This window comes from Capricornis sumatraensis, chromosome 2 (assembly GCF_032405125.1).
Source record: "Capricornis sumatraensis isolate serow.1 chromosome 2, serow.2, whole genome shotgun sequence".
Taxonomy (NCBI): domain Eukaryota; kingdom Metazoa; phylum Chordata; class Mammalia; order Artiodactyla; family Bovidae; genus Capricornis; species Capricornis sumatraensis.
Genome location: NC_091070.1, coordinates 79,344,987 through 79,366,029, shown reverse-complemented (window position 1 = coordinate 79,366,029; position 21,043 = coordinate 79,344,987). Strand labels below are relative to the sequence as shown.

Genomic DNA, 21,043 nt, shown 5'->3' with positions numbered 1-21,043 from the left:
TATTAATGAGGAGGAAGACAGCAGTGTTTGGAGCATCGAAAGTCTGCCTCTTGAAGGAAGTGGGACTCAGAGAGGCAGGAAGACCTCAGGCAAAGACCCAGGAGACAGGTACACTGTTCTCAATTCAAAGGCCATGAAGCAGGAGGCTTCCCTGGTGGCTCAGTGGGAAAGAACCCCCCTGCCAATAGCAGGAGATGTGGGTTCAATCCCAGGGTCAGGAAGATCCCCTGGAGAAGGCAATGGCAACCCATTCCAGTATTTTCACCTGGGAAGTCCCATGAACAGGGGAGCCTGGTGGGCTGCAGTCCATGGGGTCGCAAAAGAGTCAGACACAACTGAGTGACTAAATAACAACAAGGAGAGCAGAGGCCTGGAGGGAGGAAAGGGTGAGGCGGTCCTAGAGGAGGAATTCTTAGGAAAACAAGTCTTGAAACCAGCCTCTTCCACATGAGGGAGACCCATTACCCAGATTCCTGCAGTTCCTATCTCCTTCCCCTCTCCCAGTCCATGTCCCAGGCCCAGAGTGCTGGAACTAAGCCACGCTTCTGAGTTCTCAGCCTCTGCAGAACTCATGGGAATCCTTCTCACTTAATCTTCACAGTACCCTGAAATAGGTATTACTAGTTTCATCCTATTTAGCCACTGAGGGAATGGAAATGAGAGAAATGGAAGGAACTGCTGTGAAAGGCAGAGCCAGGACTTAAACCCAGGCCTTCCGACTGTCCTTTCTACTACCGTAGTTTCCGCACAGCTAGACATTCTGCATCATACGTTCTGCCCAACAGTGTCTGCGCCTTCTGAACTGACTCCAATGTTGACTTCTTTTTTGGCCGTACCATGTGGCATGCAGGGTCTTCGTTCCCTGACTGAGTATATCAAACCTGCACCCCCTGCAATGGAAGCGCAGTCTTAGCCACTGGACTGCCGGGGAAGGCCCAATGTTGACTTTTTAGCTCTGAGTGGTCAGTGATAACACAAGACGGCATACTCATCGCTGCCTCCAGAGATTCTGTGAGAACCAACAGAATGCTAGGTAAATACATTTTGGAAGAGCCCATGTAAAGCCAAGGAGTTACTTATATGCTAATGACACTCTCCAAAGCACACTGTGAGGAACAGTGTCAAACAGGCATTTCAAAGAACACATTCTTTGCGTACTGCTAGAAAAAGGTCCAAGTCAGGAAAACAAAAATACTCAGGAAGCTAGCGCAGCTCCTGTAGCAGGGTAGGTAAGAGACAGCGAGCCTCTCTGACTTCAAGCAAAGAGGTAAAGACAAAAAAAATGGTAGCATTTGGGAAGCATCAGGGAAGCACAGGGAAAGATCCAGTCCCTCCCCCCCCAAGCAATTCATGGTCTATGCGGAAAGGAACAATGTGTGTCGCTGCAACTGGCACCTTGTCAGTTGCTCTAAAATTCACCAACCACAGGATCTCTCCTTGGATCCTTATCAATAGCCCATGAAACGTTATTTTCATGCTTTTTCAGATGCGGAGACTGAGGTTTGGACCTCAGTCACTTTTGCAGTGACTGGTAATTAGAGTAGCCAGATCTTGAGAAATGAGAGCCTGCAATCTTCTTACTGCATACTTTACTTCTTACTGCATAGTAAATAATTCTAAACACCATGAAAGAAAGTATTACTTATCCTGTAATATTAAGTTGAGAAGGTACCCCTAGGAACCTGGAGATCATTTTCAGACAAACAAGGAAACAGCTACTTTCCCTGAAAAGGCTGTACTGATGAAATGTGAACTGCTTTAGAAATGTTTTAGTTGGATTCACAACTAAAAGCCATAATGGATTATTGAGGGAGAAATTAAAAGGATATACAGGTTGACATTTCTAATCTTAAAAAGTTACATAAAGTGGTATGAAAGCCACTTCCATTCTTCATTCTGTCAACCTAGCCTGGCTACCTTGCAACTGATTTTTACCGATTATCCACTTTCTGGTGCTGCCTCAGGTCTGGGGAGCATGGTCCTGGCCTGCAAGAGCTCAGAACACTGGGAGATACTTACTGTCCTATACAGAACATGCACAGAAATGGAACAAGTGCTGTAGCACCTCAAGGAGGATTGGATATATCCTATTGGAGGAAGTCAAGGAAAGCTTCTCAGATACTTGGATTGGACCCTACAGGTAAAGTCTTGAGCTTGCCAACGACAGAAAGGAGAAACAGTGCAGACTAGAGACATGACAGAACATGGTATACACGGAGAACAACACAGAACGGAGAACATGGCATACACAGGGAACCATGGAATGGAGGGCAGCTGTGAACACCCACAGCTAACACTGTACTCATCAGTGAGAGTCCCAAAGCTTCTCCCCCAGAGATCAGGAACAAGACAAGGATGTCTGCTCTCACCACTTCTATTCAACGTTGTCCTGGAGGTTCTAGCTGGAGAAATGAGGCAAGAAAATGAAATACAGGCATACCTCGAAGATACTGTGGGCTCAGTTCCAGACCACTGCAACAAAGCAAATTACACACATTATTTGGTTTCCCAGTGCATATAAGTTATGTTTACACTGTATTGTAGTCTATGAAGTGTGCAATAGCATTCTATCTATAAAAGACAATACACATACCTTAATTAAAAAATACTTCATTGCTACAAAATGCTAACCATCACCTGAGGCTTTAGTAAATCATAATCTTTCCATTGGTAGAGGGAGTGAAATATTGTGAGAACTGCTAGAATTGCCAAGATGTTACACAGAGACATGAATTAAGTAAATGCTGCCTCAAACTGATGCCAACAGTCTCATTTAAGGCAGAGTTGCCACAAACCTTCATTTAAAAAAAAATGTAATTATCTTCAAAGTGCAAAAGTAAAACCCAATAAAATGAGACATGCCTGTAAAAAGCACCAAGAAAGGAAAAGACGATGCCAAACTATATTTGCAGGTGACATGATCTTGTATATAGAGAATCCTAAAGGATTCAAACCAAGAAAGAAAACAACCAAAAACCTTTAAGAACTAAACAAGTTCAGCAAGGTTACTAAACTTGAGATTGAACTTGGAGGACACAAGATCAATATACAAAATGAACTGGGGTGTTTTGGGTTTTGTGCCTTTTTTTTTTTTTTTTGCCACACCATGCAGTTTATAGGATCTTAGTTCCCCAACTGGACCACCAAGGAATTTCCAAGATCAGTTGTATCTTTATTTTTTTAATTGTATTTTTATAATAACTGCAATGAACTGTCTGAAAATGAAATTAAGAAAAGAATTCCATTTAAATAGCTAAACCTCAAATACTCAGGAGTAAATTTAGTAAAAGAAGTACAAGACTTGTACACTGTGTTCATAGATTGGAAGACTTTATATTGTTGAGATGCAATCTTCTACAAATTGATCTATAGATTCTACAGAAATGCATTTATCTGCATTTTCTGTATAGGATAATTATCTCCCAGTGTTCTGGCAGCACCAGACAGTAGTGGATAATCAGCAAAAATCAGTTGCAATCCCTGTTAAAATCTTAGCTATCATTTTTGCAGAAACTGACCAGCTGATTCTAAAATCCACATGGAAATGTAAATAACCCAGAATTGTTAAAACCACCTTGAAAAAGAGCAAAACTGGAGAACTCATACTTTTCACTTTCAAAACTTGTTACAAGGGGCTTCCCTGGTGGCTCAGTGGTAAAGAATCTACCTGGCAAGGTAGGATACACGGTGTAGATCCCACGAGGTGTGGAGCAGCTGAGCCTGTGCTCAAGAGGCCAAAGACGGCAACTACTCAGCTCGTGTGCCACGAGAAGCCACTCACTGAAATGAGAAGCCCGTGCACTGCAACAAAGCGTGGCCTCCATCCACTGCAACTAGAGAAAAGCCCTGCAGCAACAGACTCAGTACAGCCAGGAGTTAAAAAAAAACAACTCCAGTAATGAAAACAGCGTCCTACTGGCACAGACATATAGATATGAGACTCCAGAAATAAACCTGCACACTTACAGTCAACTAATTTTCAACAAAGGTGTTAAGACTATTCAGTGGGGAAAGAATAGCCTTTAAAAAAAATTAGTTATGTGTTTATTATTTTTGGCTGCACTGGGTCTTCGTGGCTGCACTCAGGCTCTCTCTAGTTGTGATGACTGGGGGCTGCTCTGGTAGCGGTGCAGGGGCAGAGCGAGGGCTCTAGGTCTGTGGGCTTCAGCAGTTGCACCACGTGGGCTCAGTAGCTGTGGTGCAGGGGCTTAGATGCCTCCTGGCGTAGGGGATCTTCCCAGACCAGGGATCAAATCAGGGTCCCCTGCATTTGCAGGTGGATTCTTAACCACTAGACCACCACGGAAGTCCAGAATAGCCTTTTTAACAAATGGTGCTGGAACAAATCCATGATTTGCATGCAAAAGAATGAAGTTGGCCCTCTACTCATACCATACACAAAATGAATTCAAATGGATCAAAGGCTTTATATGACAGCCAGAACTATAAAACCCTTAGGAAAAAAACGTAAGCATAAATCTTAGGGACTTTTGTGCTTCAAAGGACACTATCAAGAAAGTGAAAAAGAGGACACTATCACCCACAAAATAGGAGAAATTATATTTGTAAATCATTTATCTGATAAAGGTCTAGTATGCAGAATATATCAAGAACTCTTACAACTCAACAATAAAGACAAATAACCCAATTAAAAGGTAGGCAAAGATTCTTACTAGACGTTTCTTCATAGACAATATACAAAAGGTCAGTAAGTACATGACAAGATATACCCAAGAGAAATGAAAACATATGGTCACACAAAAACTCATACACAGATGTCTAGAGCACACGTTCCTAATGGTCAAAAAGTGGGAATATCCCAAATATCCAACAAATGATGAACGGATAAACAAAATGTGGTGTATCTACATAGTTGATCCTTAAACTGGGGGTTTAGGAATGTCGACCCTCCATGTGGTTCAAAATTTGCAAAATTCTTACAGCCTACCCTCCATGTCATAGGTAGCTCTGCATCCATGGGTTCAACCATCGACCATGTTCTACTCTAGTACATATTTACTGAAAAAGCCCACATTTAAGTGAGCCCATGCAGTTCATGATCAACTGTATAATGAAATATTCAGCCATTAAGAGGAATGAAGTATTGCTAAACGCTACATGGATGAACCTTGAAAACATTATGCTAAATAAAAGCAGCCAGGCGGAAATGGCCATGTATTATATGAGCCCATTTACATGAAATACCCAGAAAAGTCTTATCTGTAGATTAAGCATATTAGTGGTTGCCTGAGACTCAGAGGGGGGGAAATTGGGAATGCTTGCTAATAGGTATAGGGTTTCTATGCAATGAAAATGGTCTAATTAGGTAATGCACCATTAGGTAATGGTGATGATTATACATATGTACATATATAAATAATATGGTTACTATAAATACATCTACTAAATACTGCTGAAATTTAAGTACACTTCAAAGGCAAATTTTATAAGAATTATATCTCAAAAAAAACAGACATCCATAGAGCCTTCTGGTGGGATGAAAGTCAGAAGTCAGAAATATTGCAAGCTTTCTTCAGCAAATAACACAATTTCCTTTACTTAAAAAAAATTTTTTTTACATCTTTTTAAGAATTTTTATTTATTTGGTTATGTTAGGTCTTAGTTGCAGCACTCAGAAACTTTAGTTATAGTATGAGGGATCCAGTTTCCTGAAGTGAAGTGAAGTCACGCAGTCGTGTCCGACTCTTTGCAACCCCATGGACTGTAGCCTACCAGGCTCCTCCATCCGTGAGATTCTCCAGGCAAGAGTACTGGAGTGGGTTGCCATTTCCTTCTCCAGATCTTCCCAACCCAGGGATCGAACCTGGGTCTCCCACATTGCAGGCAGATGCTTTACCATCTGAGCCACCAGGGAAGATTGACCAGTTTCCTGACCAGGTATCAAATCCGGGCCCCCTGCACTGGGAACATGGAATCTTAGACACTCAGACCACCAAGCAAGTCCCTCAAGTTCCTTAAGTGTCCTTTAGTATCTCCTTTTTCTGTGACAAATTTGAGCACCTAGAACAGTGCCCAGTACTTGGTTAAATATTCAAATGTCTGTTGAATGAATGATTACCATAGGCATAAAGGGGAAAAAGGCATTAGCTGGGTCAACATTTTAAAACTAGATAATTTGAGAAAGGCTACTCATCTAACCATATAAAACCGAGGAAAGCTATGGCATTATGGAAAAAACCCAGCCACTGCTTTTTTCTATTGCTGGTGACAAGTTGGGCAAATTCTGAGAAAGCACTGGGCTGTCCTCATTCATTTTCTATCACACATTACCTCTGATTCACACTCTCTTAGACTGGCTTCCCTAATCTCTGAAGGACACTTCCTGCCTACAGAATCCAAATGAGATTGGATTTATTCCTGCCCCTTGCTTAAGACAGTTTACTAGGAATGATTGACCGAAAACCAACCAATCTTTTTCAAGGAAAGCAACTTGCTTCTCAAGCTACTTCCTCTAAAATCACTGAGGATGATACATGAATAATGAAGAGACCAGGTAGAACAGGAAATTTAATTCTTGTAAGGATATGAATCAGCAGGTCCAGGATAAAGGGACCATCCAAGGTGAATTAACACTTTCTGACCACCTAAGTGGCAGGTGCTGTGAGGCCATACAAAGGCACAATCCATGCCCTTGAATTTTTAGTCTAGTGGGGTAACAGGGATGGAATCACTTAAATTATGAAACCATTAAGTTCCAAAGAGAGGAGCAATTTGCCCTGAGTAGAGACATGATTCTTTCTGCCCAGGAAATCAAGTTAGTTTCCTGGCTGTGGTATTTGGCTTATACACCTTGGCTTCTATCTTAGGATTCGGACAGAGTAGATGTGGTATGCATAGCAGGATAAACAGCAAAGAGCAATACATGAAAATAAAGTAAAAACTCAACAGGAATGCACAGTGTATCAGATGTGCAGCAGGATGTGGCAGGAAAAATCAATCAGGATCAAAATGGGAGAAGCCTTAGTTCCACACCTAACAGCCTATGGGCCTTTCCAGAAATATGAATTGGAGCCACCGATCTGCCACACCACTACAATGAAGGTAAGAATTGGTCAAACAGTTAAAGCAGAAGACATATAGGATACTGAGAACTTGACTGAACACAGAATTATAGAAACTAAGGTTCAAAAAAGCAACTCACCCTTCCAAGATCAAACAAGTTTATAGAATTTATACTGCCCCCTGGTGGATAGACAATACCTCCCCAGCATTAGGAACATCAAGCATTAGGATGTTGCACATTTTCCTAAGTTATCCAGTCTCTTGCTAATCAGCCTCTGAAATTTCCATACTCAGCTTAGAAGACATTGGATAGACAAGACTCCCAAATATCTAATAAAGGATATAACAGGTAGTACAAATGATCAATTACTGGATGGTTAATACTGACCTGAAATTTCAAGCCATTTCAGAGGCAGACGAAGGCTCCATGAATATGGAAAGCTGTTTCTTTAACCTAAGATTATCAAAAAAGCATCTACATCAATCATGAACAAAACATCGTAGGAACAGAAGTGAATGGTTCTAATAAAACAGAGGTTTAAATATTTAGAAACCCTGTAAGTAATGCAGCCTACAAAGGGTTGGGGGGGTGTGATGCAGCACCCAAGGACTTTTACTTAGAATATAAAATGGAGAAATCAGGGTATTAATATGACCAAGCAGCTGAACTAAAGGATATTCAATGACCAGTTGTCCTAATGGAACCACCCAAAATAAGTTAGCTGAACCTACTAAGTGGCCACAAATTGCTAGACAATGTAAGCTTTGCAGTTATCATTAAACATTACTTTTCACTTTTTGAGGGTACCTTGGGGTGGAGAAACCAAGAAAGGCTACCCAGACCCCAATGTAAGAATCTAATGCTGGTATGGGTAATTCATTTGTACATAAATCTTACTAGCCATTCTTTTACATTCCCAGGCTCAGTTAATTCACCTCTCAAATGCCAATCAAGACTGCATGATTTTCAGAAAATTCAAACTAAACACATAATGTTCCTGCTAGTTGTAATTTTAACTCCTGCTCCTTAATTTAGGTTGCAATTTCCCCTCCACACCACCAGCATTTCCAGAAATGAGAATTAACAGCCATCTGGGACTTAAGAAAGGACAGGTAGATAAACAATCCATACACCCAAAAGGCCAAACATTTTTTATTTTCAAAAACAACTTTATTCATGACACATATTAAAAAAAAAAACTCCCACCCCCTGGAAATGAGCTAAAAAAATAAACAAAATCCACCTCCCACCTCCCTGTTCCCACTTCCTCCCATTCCCTCCAAATAAAAGGGAAAAAAAAAGGCAAAGAAAAACAAAACAAAAAAACTGAAAAACAAAAAACACCCCAAAACCCCCCAAAACAAGGTAGTGCATTCCCCAGGGGAAAGGGGAATTTACACTGGAGCCGCTGGGAGCGGAACGGAGATCTTCCGGCTACAGAAACCTGCAAAGAAAGACACTCAAAACAGAAAAAGAAACACAAAAGGAAACAAAATAGATCACCAGGCAATCTGGAGGGGCAGGGAGCCAGGAAAGAGGGGCAGGGTGGGTGGCAGACCTGGCAGGACAGGAGCAGGCAGGAGGGGACTGTGAAAGTTAGGAAGATGGAGGGAAGGTAACAAGCAGAACAGTTTGGTGTCCTTCCAGAGCCCTGGGTAAAAAAACCCCTCCTACCACCCATGCCCACCTACCCTTGAGCAGCCCCCAAGGGGGCAAAGGGGAACAGGGAAACAGGGGGAGCAGCTTGCGCGATTGAGACGTGTCCATGGCGAATCCCCAAAGTGAATGAGCAGCCCCCTGCCCCACTCCCTGGGCCTTCCCCTACTCCCCAAAGCAGGTCCCTCCTCAGCAGTTAGTTATGGGATTCTCCCCCCTTCCACAGTATATCTTTTTTTAAAAAATATTTTTTTTTTCCATCAAGGTCATCTTCTGTTTTTCTTTTTTTTTTTTTTTAATTCTTTTTTTTTTTTCCTTCTTTCCTCTTTTTTTCCTCTCTCTCCTCCTAATACACACTTTTTTTTAGTAAGGGGAATACCATGATGTCGCTCTAGCCCGGCCCCTGGAAGAAAGAAGGAGAGTTAGGTGTTAACATGATCACTAAAGAGTTCAGCACAAGCCCCTCCCCCGTGGGCCCTCGCCCCAGTTACTGTGAAGGGAAGAGGGGAAAGAGGTTGCCAAGTCCTAAAACTGATCCCCACAATCCCAGAAACAGTGACACACCTGGCAAGTGAGAGGGGAAATTAACTGTTATTACTTCGCCAAACAGTGGCAATAAAAAAATACATCTGAGACACAAGGACAAGAAAAAGGACTCCTTGTTTATCCAGTTTTCAGTTCTCCACAGCTCTTAAATGCAAGGCTCTCACCAACAGATCTTCCCTAATTCCTCCATGGAGCAGAGAGGCAAATCTTGTGAAAAGCCAATATCTATCCACCTAATCCCTCTATTTAAATGTACAAAGATGGAAGTACAGAAACAACATGGATGCCACACCAGGCCCAGCATGCACATTAACCTTGCAAAAGCCTGGCTAGTTATTATAGTAGTAAGTATCTTGATCCTCCCACATAGCATTCCAGGAGGATCAACTAGCCTCTGGTTTTCTTCAACCCTTCCCTATCTCTGGGAAACGAAGCAAATGTCCAAGCAGTACTTTCACTGCTCTGAGGCCCTGTTCTTCCCCGGCCTCCTGTGTAAACATTTTCACTGCCATCAACTTTCATGGAAAAAAAAAAAAAAAGGCTGGGAGAAGCAGCATCTCTCAGAACAGGGTGGAGAGATCCAGCCCTTGTCACCAATTCCAGCTCCAGAAAATAGATGAGACTGGCCGCCTGGCCTGCAACTACCTTCCTCACCCTGCACAGGCAGGAGACCAAGTCCCTGGAACCAAGGGGGAGGGTAAAGGAGGGAGGTTCCTCAGGTGAGGAGAAAAGGAAGGGTTCATGGGAGGCGGGGGAGAGGAGCAGCCCATCTATCCTGACCTGTAGACGCGACCCCGGGGCCTGCTGTTAAAACCACTGTAGAATCGAGAGCGGGAACTGTTGTAGTTGGTGGTTCGGGCACGGTATCGGGCTCGTGGGAAACCTCGGTCTGTTGTGCTGATGCCTGGTCTGTTGGTTCGTTTAGGGATCACCTGAGAGTGGCAAGCACAACAGAAAGCCTTAGAGGCAACCTGGGGAGTTTACTGAGAACCAGAACGATGGGATGTGGCTTACCTTGATCTGTCTTCCTCTAAATAAGGATTCATCTAAGGCCAGGGAAGTCCTCACTGACTCTTTGTCTGAGAACTCTATATACGCAAACCTGAAAAGCGTAACTGTCACTTTATCTGAGGTCGAAAACAGGAGCTCATAGGTAAAATCCAATTTGCAGGCATGCTTTGAGTACAATGTGTTCATATTTTTAACTACTTGTCCAAAACAATTCTTAATGGAATTCTTTAATCATAATTTGTACCTACTCCTGGAAAATTATAAAATAGGATACAGAGGGCCCTGGATTTCCAGAGGGTGGAAGAAGGTGAAGCCAAGCAGAAGCCACCCCTCCATTCTAGTTCATGATCCCACCCACACCCAGCCCTCATCTTTGTTACCTCTTGGGCCTCTGAAAGCAATTTTAAGTATAATCCCTGATACATAACACTAACGCTGTATCTTAAAAGATGAAGACTACTTACTTCAACATACAGTTAACTTACTGCTCAATATAAAGCATAATTTACCTACTTTTTAACTGTGATTAAAATGACCTCAGCTTCCCCACACTTACCCTTTGGGATGGCCACTGAATTTGTCACAGAGTATAGTAACGCGGTTGACTGAACCACAGCCGTGGAAGTGTGCTTCCAGCTCTTCTGCTGTCGCACCATAGTCCACCTGGTGGGGGTACATTTCACAGGCAATAGGCAAACTCCCATCTCGACAGACACCCTGCCAAGCCTTCGGGCTGAGCCATCTTTGCCACCCCACGGACTGTACCACGCCAGACTCCTCTGTCCCTGAGACTCTCTAGCCAAGAGTTCTGGAGTGGCTTGACATTTCCTTCTCCAGGAGATCTTCCCAACCCAGGGATAGAACCCACATCTTTTGAGGCGGCAGGAGGACTCTTTATCACTAGTGCCACTTGGGAAGCCCCAAATATACACCAAAGCACATCAAATCTAGTTCTCTAAGGAACTCTTCTCCTTCCAACCCCAGAGCCTCTGCTAAATCACCATTAACTCTCACCTCATTCTAACCTTCCCTCCACTCCTTAAATCCACCACCTATCCTGGAAAGAGTTTCCATCAAGACTCCTACTAAATAATCTCCCAAACTAAGAGCTCCTCCAACCCCAATCAAGGCCCTCATACATACATTGCCAACATAGATGGAACGGGCATCAGCCTCCATCTTCTCCTCAATGGACATGATCACTGGGCCAGCTTTGAAGAAAAAATAATCAGAAAACAACCCTTGTTTTCTACTTGGGCAATATATGCACCACTACCACCACCATCACCACCATTAGTAAAGGCAAAGATTTTGTTCAGTTCCCTGCTGTACCCATTACCTAGAAAAGTCTAGCACACAGTAGGTGTTTACTAAATATTTGACAAGCTATTGAACAGATGAATACATTCTTAAAATTCAAAGAAAACAGTAGATGAATCCCCTCCTGCTCCCAAATCAAGTCCCTATTGTACCCTTGGTTGAAATGATTTGAAAAATGAACAAAATTAAGTGGGCTGAGACTGGACATTTTGAGATTAGAGGAGAAGCCACCTGCAGCTGGGCATTTTCTCTTAGAACTCCTAACTAAGGGGTCTTCGACTGAACGAAAAACTATTAGACTTGAAGGTCAAACACCAGCTGGCAACCTCCACAAAGAGTAGAGGAAGACTAAGAACAAAGAGCAACACATTTGTAACAAGGACAAAGGGAGGCACAAGACTACCATCACGAAAACACAGGCCTTGTCTCACAAAGGTCAGAGAAACGCACAATGGACTATGACCACGGCAACTGCCCAGTAATTGCTCAGACGAGCAGCTCCAAGGTTCCGAGTATCTAATTCCATATAAACCGTACTCTCATAACCCTTCCCATCCGAGGACCTGGGCTCCGCGTGCAACCGCCAGTTACTCACCATTGCCCGGAGGTGGACTCATATTCATCTGCTTCTCTACCTCGTTCTGTAGCTCCTTTAGCTTCTCAGCTTCTTCCTCCATCTCCCTAACTCGAGCTTTGATCGCTTCCAGCTCCTACAATGAGCGGGGAGGGTATGGAGAAGAGCTTAAGAGGAACCAACGCAGGGGCTCTGCCCTGCTCTCGATCCGCGCGCGGCCCCAGCCATGCTCGGCCATTTCCTTCGCCCCATGCGAGGGTCGTGAAGAAAAGAAAAGAAAAGAAAGCTACCTTCTCTAGTACAACACTAGGCACCCATGACGCCGGAGTCAACCCGGCTGGGCCCCTTCTGGCGGTCGAGGCTGCGTCCCCGGCCCGGCCCCAGCCACGTTATTCCCCGCCCACCCCCACCCCCTCCCGCCTCCCGCTCGCCCGATCTCTGTGCCTCCCGTGCCCCGGCCGGTCGCCGGCCTCCTCGCTTGCCCTCTTTCCCTCACCGGGTCCTCAATGGCGCCGTCCCCCGGGTCACCCTCGACCAGTCCCGGCTCCTCCTCCTCCTCCTGGTTGCCGGGGGCTCCCGAGCCAGGCCCAGGGCCCGGAGCTCCCGGGGGGGCGCGGGGCCGGGGCGGCTCCTCTTCGGGCTCGGGCTCCGGCTCGGGCTCCAGCAGCAGCTCCTCAGGCTCCAGTTCCTCAGACTCCAAGCCGTTCCCGTAGTCCCCAGCGCCCCCCGGGGCCCCCTCCCCGGCCTCCCCACCGGCCCCGGGCACAAGATGGCGCCGCCGCCCCGGCCCGGAGCCCCGACCGCCCGCAGCCCCCGCTGCTGCTGCCGCCGCCGCCGCCGCCGCCATCGCCGCTCAGACTGGGGCCCGCCGCCCAGCGATTGGAGAGCTGCGCCGGCTTCGCCGAGGATTCATTAGTCAAACAGCCTGCCCGTCACCACGAGCTAGGGCTCCATTGGGGGATATTACTTGGCAATCAAATAAGACCCCACCCCTAAGGCGGGGAATTGCGCCAAATTGTCAAATCCCGGTAGGGGAAGTCGGTCTGTCAATCAACACACGTCCCACCTCCTCTCAAGTCCTTAGGTAACAATAACGCCAAGCTGTGACGACGTTACTGCCTCTCCCCCGCCTAAGGGAGGATCTGCGAAGTATAACGCTCGGTGATTGGCCGCTGGCAAGGCGACGGGAAAGGAACAGTCTTCCGATCGCCTCGCCGAAGTGGCTCAGTCTCAGATGCCAATTGGCTCGCGAGATACGAAGAGCTGACACCGATTTCGCGACAGGTGAACCTTGCCCCCGAACAGACTGCCGGGCTCCCATAGAGGGAAACCCGAGGTCACATGACTAGTCTTTAGGAGGCCGCCATCTTGATGCTGCTGGTTGCCAACTAGTGAGCTCTTGGAAGCTAGAGGCCGGAAACTGCGGCTGTTCCTGGAAACCGGGCTTCTATCAGGAATGCACCAGTAGACGGGATGTTGCAGCAGAGGGTTCTGAACGGCGCTGTCCAGAAAGGAGTTTACCTTACCTACCTAGGTTATTGACACCACTGTCTATCCACCATCTGTCAGGTCTCCCCAAACCAGAAAGCAGGGAGTAATCCTCACTCTAGTACCAGTCGTGAGTCTTCTATGTGCTGTCTTTCTGCACAGGCATACTTTCCAAGCATTACTGTTCATGCCCCAGTTTCAGCCTGTTCTCCTGCTTATTTACAGCCCCTTAATGGATCAGCTTCCAATGGGTCACGACCCCAGTTCACACCAGATAAAATCTCAAAACTCCTTAGCTAGATCTTAGAGAACTCCAGATCAGACTACTTCATGAATGTTATTTCCACGCTTTTCATTCCAGTGGGTGTATCTGTACCCAAGTCTGTGCCTCTGCATATGCAGTCACTCTTCAACCAGAGCAGACCTCATCATCACCTCCCCTGCAAAGCCTTTCACTAGCCTCCCCTCCTCTCCCATCACAAGCGGGCCTACCTCCTCTGAGTGCAGCCTTTCCTAGCTAGTGCTTGTGAGAGCTTGGAGATGAAAGGCTGGTCTCTAATTATATTTGCATCTCCACCTTAGGGCAATATGCCTAGCACATAAGTGTCCAGGTAAATGTTTGTTGACCAGAAGATACATTGACTAGGGATCTGGATGTCACCCTTCATTTACCACGCTTTCCGAGACTTCAGACCCTGGTTCAGACCCCAGAGGAATTCCACCACACCATTGCACTCTGAGATACCAATGAAATCTAGCCCTGCAAGACAGGGTTGCCATAGTTTAGTGGTGCTCCTATATATTTATTAAAAAGGAAGGAATGGCGGTGCTAAGTTGGCAAGAGGGATAGTTATAGCCAGACCAAGCTACAGTTTGAAAGCCAGATTCACCTGAGCCTAACCAAATAGTTACTGAAACAACCTGGAGAGGATGTGCATAGCTTGGTAGTGGGTTTTGGATAAGAGGAGATTCCTATTAACAAACCAAAAAGTCAGAGCTTCACAATATACCCCACTCTTCCCCTCACCCTCAATTTCCACCCTCCCCCCCCCCCCCCAAACTCACACACAGATCCTTACCTCAGGAACAGGAGAACTTGGAGCAGAGTCACAGTTGCTTAAAATTTCACTGAAAAATACCTCATGAACCATCTCAGCTTCACTGGTCTGGGAGAACTAAGCTTAGCACCAAAGACAAGCTCTAAAAAGCTGAGTTGGCTGGAAGAAAAATCTTTTCTACTGATTTTAACCAAGTCAAGACTTGGATGTTCACTGGCCTAGTTTAAGAAAGCCAATTAAGGGAAATAGGATTTTTAAAATAATGCCTTTAAATCCAATTTTGTTAAACACTTGATTTTGTAACAGTCATCATCCTAGACTCCTTGTTATGTTATCTCATTGGATTCTCAAAACAACATGAAGTAAGGAATCACAAAACCATAGTCTTTTTTTAGGGATGAGAAAAAAATGAAGTAATTTGTCCAAGTCATGGAACTAATTAGAAGTGAGCAGGGAATTCAAAACCAAATTTAAAAGCTCAGATCAAAATTACTTTAAGGTCTGTTTTAATATACAAAGAGAACATTATGTACGATGCTGAAGTTGGAAAAAGACTAAATTCCAACAATAGACAAATGTTTAGGCAACCTATAATTACATCACAAGATTATGCACTGGTTTTTTTAAAAAAGGTTTACACTATGATAACTTGCAAAAATTTTTGTTAGGCCAAAAAGTAGAATGTAAAATTGTATATTAAATGTGATTAAAGCTATGTATACCTAGTTTAAAAAAAAAACAACAACTTGGGCATTGAGGGGAGAAATGAATAAGAACCAAGACGATCTTTTCTATGGCAATATGCAACATATTTTTTAAATACTGAAATTTTTAACCCAGTAATTGTGTTTCTTCTAATCTGTTCTAAAGAAATAATATAAAACCTAGATAAAATTTTGAGAATAATGATGTTCATCAAAGTGAAAAAAAATGTAAAAAACTTGATTATCCAAGTGGGCATTTTTCAGGAAAATTATACAAGCATATATTGTAATTTTATATAGTCATTATGTCTTCAAAACATATGTAATGACAAGGAAAATGCTCACAATATAATGGTAAGCAGAATGGCAGTATACACAATTATATATACAGTATGATTGTAAAATATAAGCACAGACAACAGAAAAGAAATATACCAAAATGTTGATAGTGATCCTCTCTGGATAGTAGGATTATGATTGATTTTCTTTATAATTTCCCATGTTCTATGATTTTTCCACAATATTAATTATTATTTTTATTTAAAATTTAAAAAACACTCCAACTTCCCAACTTACTCAATAAACATTTACTTTTACAAACACATTTTTTAAAGATATTTGAATGGTGATTTGTAAGATACTTTCCTATTAGGCTGTAAACTGTAGCAGGCAGGGGCATCTTCTTAATTATCTTTGCATTGCCATTGGCTATCACTCTGCTCAATAGGTGCTAACTGATTGGATGATCTTCTGTAATAATCTTTTTAATATATATTTAATTGGAGGATAATTGCTTTATATGTAATAATCTTATATCATGCATTTGTTGATGCATAGAGAACATCAAAAAGATGTTTTTCTCTGTGAATGAATTTTTTAAAAATCGGTATGTAATGATACAAGGTTCACCCATTATAAATATACTTTTCCTTCAGTGGAAGTGAAAGTGTTAGTTGCTCAATCCTGTCCTACTCTTTGCGGCCCCATGGTCTGTCCATGGAATTTTCTAGGCAAGAATATTGGAGTGGTTGCCATTCCCTTCTCCAAGGGATCTTCCTGACCCAGGATCAAACCAGGGTCTCCTGCATTGCAGGCAGATTCTTTACCTTCTGAGCTACTAGAGAAGCCCCCTTTCCTTCAGTAATAACCTATAAATAGGTGGCCATGGAGTTTCAGAACTGTAACTCAGTGATGTTGTACCCTAGAAGGAGGAAAAATGCATTAAGGAAAATGAATGGTCAGTCTAGTTGAGAAAAGGAGAATTAAATCCATAAAAATGGATGAGGGCATGTCCAGTTCTGTCCAGAAGGGAAAAGTTTTCTCACTAAACATATAAATACTTAGGTTGCTAATATAGTTTCATCCCTATTTTTAACTCCTGCTTTGAAAATTTTACCTTGACTGCTGTAATAATTCCCTCTCATCTAGAAGTATATTGTTTAATATGGTAGCCACCAGTCACACACGGTTACTCTGAGCACTTAAAATGTGAAATGGTCTGAATTGAGATGTACTGCAGCTGTCAGATATACACTGAATTTCAAAGACTCAGGATGAAAAAGTGACTAAAATGACTTAATAATTGTTCAGCATTAATTACAGATCGAAATTATTGTAATCTTTATATACTGGGTGTAAAAAATACTATTAAAATTAATTTTACCTGTTTCTTTTAGCTTTTTTTAATGAGGCTACTAAAAAATGTAAAATACCTATGTGGCTAGCATTCTATTTCTATTGGACAGTGTTGACACAGAACCTTGGAGCCTTGAGCGTTTACTTACCTCTGTTTTGAGTCCATTCCAATTATTTTCTAATGCAGAGTCTGCCCTGGCCTACCTTAACTCCCTAGGTCCAACCTTGAGGGGAAGTGGGGTTGCCATTAGTGAGAAGGAGCCTCTGTTGGGCTGCTTAATCTCCATTCTGCTAGGTTAACTTTTAGAAAACTTTGTGCCCTGAAAATCTTGTTTTAATATGCTGTCCCTTATGAAATGTGTTCATCAAAATTTCCAAAAATACTGATAGCAAAAAAAATAAAATTGCCCATAAAATCCACCATCCAGAGATAATCACTGATATTTTGGCATATGCTCTTCCTCAAACTTTCAATACACAAATACATATAGAGGTATATATATGTATGTGTGTGTATACATTTTTTTTTTGCAAAATGGAATCATACTGTATATATTGTTTTCTACTCTATTTTCTTTTTTACCTAATAAGATATAGAAACATTCTTCCATGTCAATAAAAATATTTTTCCAATTTCATTTTTCATGACTTTATTCAGAAGTTACCTTAGGAATGAGGACTTTTCTGACCACTCTATTTATCATTGAAACCTATCCATCTTCCCAATCCTACCCTAATGAATTATTTTTTCTCCATAGCATTTGCCCCTAACATGAAATGCTATATTAATTAATGCTGTGAAATTTATTTATTTATGTAGGTAGACAGTTATTTAGCTTTGTTTCTATTGCTAGGATACAAGTAACATGAAGGCAGAAATTTGTGCCAGTTTGTTCACTTCTCTAGCTCAGTGCCTAAAACTGTCCTCGGCACACAGAGGATGCTTGAGTGTTTGCTGAATGAATGATTGGATTAATAAAAAACTATATCATATTTCATTATATTATCTTTTTTGGTTGATTTAAAAAATATTGTTAAAAAATAAAAATATTGTTATTTTATTTATATCTCAACTGTATCCACATTTAAGACAGCTTTTAAAGTTTTCAAAGGATCTGTTCTCAACTAAAAACAGAATATCTATAATCCATCCATTTGTTAGAAAGTATAACTAAATGTTGCCCAATTTTCATCAGAAGTGGCATTTGGAGAAGTAACATTCACAGAGAACTGCGTGAAGAATAAACCATTCATCTGTCGATTTATGTAGTCTGAAATTGAGCCCTATTTTAAACTGTGGCATCAGAGGGCATATTTGGGCTAAATTGTGGTGATTCTGATAAAACAAGCTTAGGACCTACTGAATCCTCCTTTGGTGTTTCTGCAGGCAACGGTAGTGTAAAACTCAATATCGTATTGCTATTAGGTGTTTTAGATGGTGATGTCCACTAATGGCACTGTCTTCTCAGAAGAGCCACAAAAGTTTGCTACCTTGAGGAACTGAAAAGTTTTATAAATCCTAAAGGGATGTGAATCTCATTGTTCCCCAATCTACCTTAGCTGCCAAGAAACTCAGAGTTGAATTCATAGCCTACCTTTAGTATCTGGCAATACTGCTTATAGAATGCTTTTCTGTGTTAATTTTCCTTTTGCTGTCATTTTATTATAATATTTCAATTTTCCCTTTACCCTTACTTTAAAAATCTATATTTTCCTATTGTTTTGTCTGTTGTATTATAGTAAGATATTACAAATGCTTTTTGGAATTAGGCAAATTATAAACCAATCAAACCACAGTAGGAATAAATACACTAGCTAATATAGCCTGGTGATAGGAACTGTTAAGACCATCTAACTCCCTTTTCCCAAAAGCCATGCTCACTAAGCCACTTTCTGATTTTAATGGCTTGTCCTGTAGATTTTTCTATACAGAGAGAATAGAAATGCAACAGTGCATTCCTCTAAGCAGTGTATTTCTCACTGCGACTTAACACATAAACTAAATACCATGTTATTGCATTGGATTATAGAAAGACTAGAAACTCCTTGTAATTTCAAATTAAGATATTATTCTTGTCAGACATGACTTTGATATGGTCCTAGACTAGAAGTACAGATGGATGGGCTAAACAATTCTATAGATCCCATTCAGTTTAGCAGTTCACATTAAAATGGCTGAAACCAAATGTCTAAGGGGACCAGAAAAGTAAACAAGGGCTCCATTTTTGCCAGATTTAAGTCTGAAGTAGGTAGCAGGATATTGAGAAATATTCATCATCATACACTTCTGATCAGGGGCTAAACCACAACTGGGGACTTGATTCCATCATAAAGATTTTTGATAGGTTTTCTTTGTTTCGTTTTGGGTTTTGTTGTGGCTATTCCAAAGCACCGTATACACGCACCCTCTCAAGGCTTGGGTTGGCACAGATGCAGTTCTTGGCTTTGGCATTTGGCCGAGATAGGGGGGGTGGAGGAACAACTCTGATTTTTTTTGGCCCGGCTTTCAAGATCTGAGTTTCCTGTCCTGGGATCAAATTCAGGCACTTAGGCAGTGAAAGTATGGAGTACTAACCACTGGACTGCCAGGGAATTTCTTTTTCTTTTTTTTTTTAATCCCAATATTTTCCCAAATCCCTATTAATCTAATTCTTGGCCTTAACAAGGTCATGATGAAATGATTAGATCAAGAAATGTCCTGACCCACAGGCTATACAGTATAGAAGTCACAAACCCTGCTCAGTCCTTCTCATTAAACTTCTGGGCTTTATTTATTTTTTTTAATACGACCATTACATATTACACAAAAATAAAAGTCAAATGAACTTGGTATTTATAAATTATTAAATAAAAATACAGGAATATATATTTATATTTATAGAGCTTTTCTTCTCTTCTAAACTAACCAAATCTGTTCTCCCGCCGCTTTATGATTTTAAAAAAGTAAAATAGTGTATGCCCCCGGATAAGTGGGGAGTGGGGTTAATAAGTGCAGGACCTAGTTGCCCTACTTCTGCTCCTTCCTTGGCCTAAGCAAAGTCCATATTTGTCCCTTTGGGCTCTGGAGAGCAAGAAACACCCTCTCCACCTATTTAATCTCTGAAAAATGGCAATAAGATTTATTTCCCTTATTTTTTAAAAAATGAAATGGATTTAAAAATTGGGAGCCATACTCAGCCATCTTGGCCAAGAGCTAATCCCAAGGAACTATATGGCTCTAAAAGAGAGTCTCTAGTTTTCCCTGACAGAAGAGTCTCTGGGGTTTCCATTCCCTCTCAGGCTAAGAAGGGCAGGATATGTCAAAACTGCCCTCCGTGGTCCCATCCAAGCTATACCTCTGGAAATCCAGCCCATGCCCTTTTCCCTTTCAGAAAACAGCCTCTCCTTCCACCCAGGTGTGAAGGCCTCTGAGCAGGGCTTTTTGGTAACTGACCATGGTCCCTGCCTCCCTTGTTTGCTACAGGCTCCAGGAAAACTACGAGGGCTAGACGTTCTGTGGTAGAGAGCCGGGGGAAGTCTGCCCCAAACCTGGGGGAACACAGGCTCCAATTTGGATGGTCTAGTCAGTGGTTTTCCAGCTTTCTTTTTTCAGCAGCAAACCCCTTAATGCAAATAAAATCTTACCCTGAACCCCGATATGTAAGACAGCTACAGGGGAGCTGTTCTGTTTGAGGGCAAGTCGCCTAGCCTGCTCAGCACCCCAGCTTCGTCTCCCCCAAGGACTCCTGAGGCAACCCCTAGGAAACTTCAGGGTCCTGCCAAGCAGGTGGAAAACCAATGGCCTAGTTTGTCCTGAGCAAGTCAGAGACCCCCACACACACAACCCAAAACTGCCTGCTACAGACCAGCTCTGAGTGCCTGGTACCAGCATACTCACAACAGACCAAGTGGCCCATGCAGTCCACCACCTCCCCTATAAATATCATTAAAAAGTGCAGCCCTCCTCAAAAGCAAACGTCTGAGCTAAACACCTGAGGCCAATTTTGGTCCCACGTTTTTGTGAGTACAACTATATCGCCACATTCTA

The 21,043-nt window shown here is 42.5% G+C and overlaps 1 protein-coding gene across 3 annotated transcripts; it reads right to left on the bottom strand.

Annotated features, from left to right (window-relative positions):
* Nucleotides 1-8,192: 8,192 nt before the first annotated feature.
* PABPN1 (poly(A) binding protein nuclear 1) lies at nt 8,193-12,978 on the bottom strand. Of its 3 annotated transcripts, XM_068966025.1 has the most exons (8): nt 12,812-12,978; nt 12,628-12,718; nt 12,153-12,267; nt 11,381-11,448; nt 10,794-10,900; nt 10,241-10,328; nt 10,007-10,158; nt 8,193-9,083 (listed from the first exon to the last, which is right to left on the bottom strand). In XM_068966025.1, exons 1-8 carry the CDS (start codon nt 12,976-12,978, stop codon nt 9,044-9,046), a joined length of 828 nt encoding a protein of 275 aa, XP_068822126.1. In that variant the 3' UTR covers nt 8,193-9,043. The 3 variants fall into 3 exon arrangements, with proteins under 3 accessions (XP_068822126.1, XP_068822125.1, XP_068822124.1); XM_068966024.1 differs by having other exon boundaries at nt 12,628-12,978; XM_068966023.1 differs by lacking the exons at nt 12,628-12,718; nt 12,812-12,978 and adding an exon at nt 12,422-12,459 and having other exon boundaries at nt 8,194-9,083.
* Nucleotides 12,979-21,043: the final 8,065 nt, after the last annotated feature.